Genomic DNA, 4095 nt, shown 5'->3' with positions numbered 1-4095 from the left:
AAAGAATCGTAAAAAAAAAAAAGGGGGGGGGGGGGGGGGGAATGATAAAATAAATTGTGATGTGTTTATGGCTGTAATCCTTCTTGTTTCTCTTCCAGTGAAAATGTTTCCGTAAGAGGACGGTATCCTGTACAATGAAGACGCTGCCTTCACACACCCTTGTCAGCCTGTTCTTACCGTGTGTTCCACAGGCCGGAAAAGGAGTCGCATACCAAAGGACCTCCTGCAGCGTTGAAGCACATAAGAGGAACGCCGTCATAACAGGAAGATCACGTTAATATATCAGTGCAGAATGTCTGCGGCTGTGCAGCCCCCTGCGGCCTTAGAGTGCAACAACCGCTCTACCTTACTAACAGTATAACTTGGCATCACTCACATGTAATCTCTGGCTTTATGTGTTGAATGTAAATGAAGATCTGTTTTATGATCATCTAAGACCAGAGGACAAGTGTGACACAATATTCAGAATGTACTGCAACAGAACGCTGCTACTAGCCTGCGAGGGGTTTCTGGTAGTGAGACCCACAATGCATTCAGCATAGCTTGCCAGCGGAATTGCTGATTGTGGATTTGCTTCTGGTGCTGAAACGATGCTGACCGCTCTAAAGCTGCACTGCAAAAACAAAACACGTTGTGCATTTTCTAGCTATTTTAACCAGTTTACAGGTTAATAAGTATGACATTGATTGGGTTTAGGTTGTCATGAAGAAAAGGCTGCTATGCAGAGGTACGTTACCCAAGAGGTGTGTTTTTACTTCAGAGGTCCTCCCATCTCTGACTCCAGTCACAGCCCACCTCAAAGTTTCATGTTGATTTCGACCATTCTGGGGGTTGGTGAGCGTAGAGCCCACCTCTGTCCCTCCTGACAAGTGTGATGTTATTAGGCCGACCCTAGCCAGTCCCCTCTTAAGCTGTCAGTCAGTATGACCAGTCTATAGAGGTGGTGCACATACAAAGAGAGGTTCACTCCCTTTTCTTCATAACAAAAGGAATGATCAGCACGTGCTCACATGTTAGAATATCTCTGCAATAACTGCTGCTTCTGATGCAAGTGCGTCAACCCCTCAAGGACAGATAGTCATCCGACCGTCACAAGTGGTGCTTAGAACATTCATAACTTTTGTATTGTGCGTGGCCCCCATATGAAAATGATCATCTTTATAAAGATTTGGTTATGTTGTTCCCTTATGGCTGTACAAGTCTCCAATGAAAAATATTCACTTTTCTTTATTTGCCAAAAAGGAGCATACAATCCACAGGGGTCTATTTCTACCGCCTACATTTGCCCCTTTTTATCTGACTGCTCGTTGAGGGACTTTCATGTGCTTTATAATCTCCTGCTGAAATCTGACACATTTGACAAATTATATTCTACCGGGTTTGAATTGTGTTCAGTGTATATCTGTCCTCTTGGGACAACAACTTGCCTGGATCAGAAAGGACTGTAGCACATTCTTTTCAGATCTGTCACTTTTGCTGGAATATACATTCGGGAGACCTCGGCAAATATTAATGGGACCCGCAATATAGTGCAGACACTGCTGATTGTCGGCATAGAGAACATAGAAGCTTGTACAAGCCTAGTGGAACTCGTTTGGAAAGTTGATCATTTTAGATTCCTGCTTCACAATATCAAAGTTAAAGATAGATTATTAAACTTTGAGGGGCCCCTTCACACCTACCTGTTCCATTGTAGTGTGTTACCGTGCACATTAACAAGGGATGCCTTACAGCAGCCCATTCATTTTTATTATTGTCGTGTACCACAACATGCTGAATGTGCATTGTGATGCACTGGAGTGCTGATTCTTTGGCACCTACTTTCTAGATGCAGCACAGGACAGAGTGCTGTGCATGAACCGCAGCTCATATGTGTGAAGGGGGCCTAAAGAAAATCTTTAATGAGTTGGCTGACTGTCATGCCGATCCTTTGACCGAGTACAAGTAAGCAGCCAGTGATGTCATCCCTCGTTCTGCATACTTATTCCAACTCGGTGACTCCAACTTAGCCATTGGACAAGCATGACACCCAAGCAGCTTGCATGTTTAGAAGGAAGTCATCAGTGGCAGACTATTTCTATATGGCTTTCTTTAAGGCTTATTCCAGCAACACTGAAAATTAATTGGGGGATTATTTCTCTTCACTTGTAGGTCTGGCAGGTTCTTTGCGGTGCTGTTAATGGTACCAGTTTGCTTTGGCTTTGCTTGTAATTTAAAATCAGGACTGCATGTTTTTTTCAGTAAAGCTTTCCTGCACAGATTGTGAATTGCCCAGGCGTGGGTTTACATTCAGCACAAGTCCCTGTAGTGTAGATTATGTCGCACATCATTTATAATAGCAGCTGAGTGGATTTGTAAATTATGTGCACAAATTTACATATCGTACATGGAGTAATGCTGCATGTGTTTGTAAGTTGTTTATCTCCTGCTGGAGGGTCTTAGTGTCTTATAGCACCCGCCAAGTTACTAAGCTGCCCATTTACCTGCAGGTATAGCTGCCCCAGACTTCTCCTTCTTGGAGCAAGCCGTCATATCTGCAACAGATCTGGCCATTGATCTGACCTTCGTGTGATCCACACAGGTTTCTACTCTCTATATGGTGTCGGTGACACTGACATCTCTTGAACAATTGCATATCCCATCATGCCCAAATTATACGTCACTGCATAATTATTGTATGCTAAGGTTGGTGGTCGGCCATACATTCGTGGATTGTCTGAAGGTAATCTGTACATTTATAGGCACCATTGGCCCTCATTCACACAGGTGTCAGCTTGTAAGGGTTAGTTTGAAGAGTAGTGTATATGGCAAGCTTCTACAAAACAATTACCAGAGTTTAAAAGTGGAACTTTAAAGGAGAAAGGAAGGAAGAAAACAAACTACTATGTCCAGGTTGGAGGCTAAAAATGCTAGTGTTATGTTGCATACTACTGTTAGCTGTGAGCTTCAGACACACAGACTGATGGTCCCAGGTAGTATATCATAAAGGATCAAGCAGCTCCCCCCTTCTCTCCCCTCGTCCATTTCCAAAAAAACTTGTATTCTGTTTATTGAATACAAGACATTCTGTGAATAGCTGTGGGGAGAGGAGGGGCGGGTAAACCATAGGTTCTCCCATCGTCCATTCACAGAACACCCCCATGTCATAGAGTATACGAGAGGTAGTTCCGTCCCACAGCAGCATGCTTCTCCTCCATAGCAGGATACAGTATAGTCAGTGAGCTTTGTCACACCCGGACAGGAATTGTGTTACTGGCAGGACAAAATAAGGGAAAGAAATGCCTGAAAGCTTCACTATATGAAATGATTGTCCTTCGGTTTACACTTTAATGTCCCCAAACTGGAGAGATAAAGGATGCTATTAAGGTTTTAAGAAAGCTCTTTGAAGCTTTGTAAATGCTTGCTGTAAACACTGCCGCTCAGACTAATGTTTCCAAGGACTTGCCTACAGGAACCATTCCCAAGGAGAGCATTTGGTGGTAAAAATCACATGACAGCAGCTGCTCTTCCCATAGTGTAGGCCATTGCGCTTGTCCTCTGAATACTTTTAAATTAGGGATGCACCGATACCAGTGCCGATACTTGGCATTTTCATGCGAACTACCAGGGTTGCAGCGGTTGCAGCTGGGACCGGGCTCTGGCGCTCCACCACTGTCCTGAAATCATTAGTCTGTATTGTTTTAGAAAAACTGTCACATGGCAATAAACAAAAATGTATCAGTACTCGTACCTGTGAGTACTTGGACGAGTATCAGTACTCGTACTTGGAAAAATGGCATCTGTGCATCACTTATATATATTTATTGAAAGTCATACATTTAAAATAGAGATGTACAAATCTGGGGAGCTCCGTGTGCTCCTTACAAATGACAGCGGCCTCCTAACTTGTGACTTTTTCTCTAGTCTAGTCTCGCAGCTGGAAACGTATCCGTACTTGTACTGAGTATGGTACTTGGTATCGGTGCATCCCTAATTTAAATGACTAGAAACCTAAAGTTGCGGTAGATAGGAGTAGCTGAGCTTAGGACTTGGCACTGGCCGGAGCACCCCTACTCCCACTCAGCCGCACATTTTCAGTGTTTGATGGAATAATCA

General features: G+C 43.6%; 1 protein-coding gene across 1 annotated transcript in view; it reads left to right on the top strand.

The window, feature by feature from the left end:
- Positions 1-622, top strand: part of CC2D1B (coiled-coil and C2 domain containing 1B) — a 36332-nt gene extending 35710 nt beyond the window's left edge. The window contains exon 25 of the mRNA XM_018552458.1: positions 99-622. Within this exon, the coding sequence (XP_018407960.1) occupies positions 99-101 (3 nt within the window). The 3' untranslated portion in view covers positions 102-622. The remainder of the gene's footprint in view (positions 1-98) is intronic.
- Positions 623-4095: the final 3473 nt, after the last annotated feature.

Source organism: Nanorana parkeri, unplaced genomic scaffold, assembly GCF_000935625.1.
Source record: "Nanorana parkeri isolate BGI_ZX_2015 unplaced genomic scaffold, ASM93562v1 scaffold89, whole genome shotgun sequence".
Classification (NCBI taxonomy): Eukaryota; Metazoa; Chordata; class Amphibia; order Anura; family Dicroglossidae; genus Nanorana; species Nanorana parkeri.
This window is presented reverse-complemented; position numbering and strand designations above follow the sequence as displayed.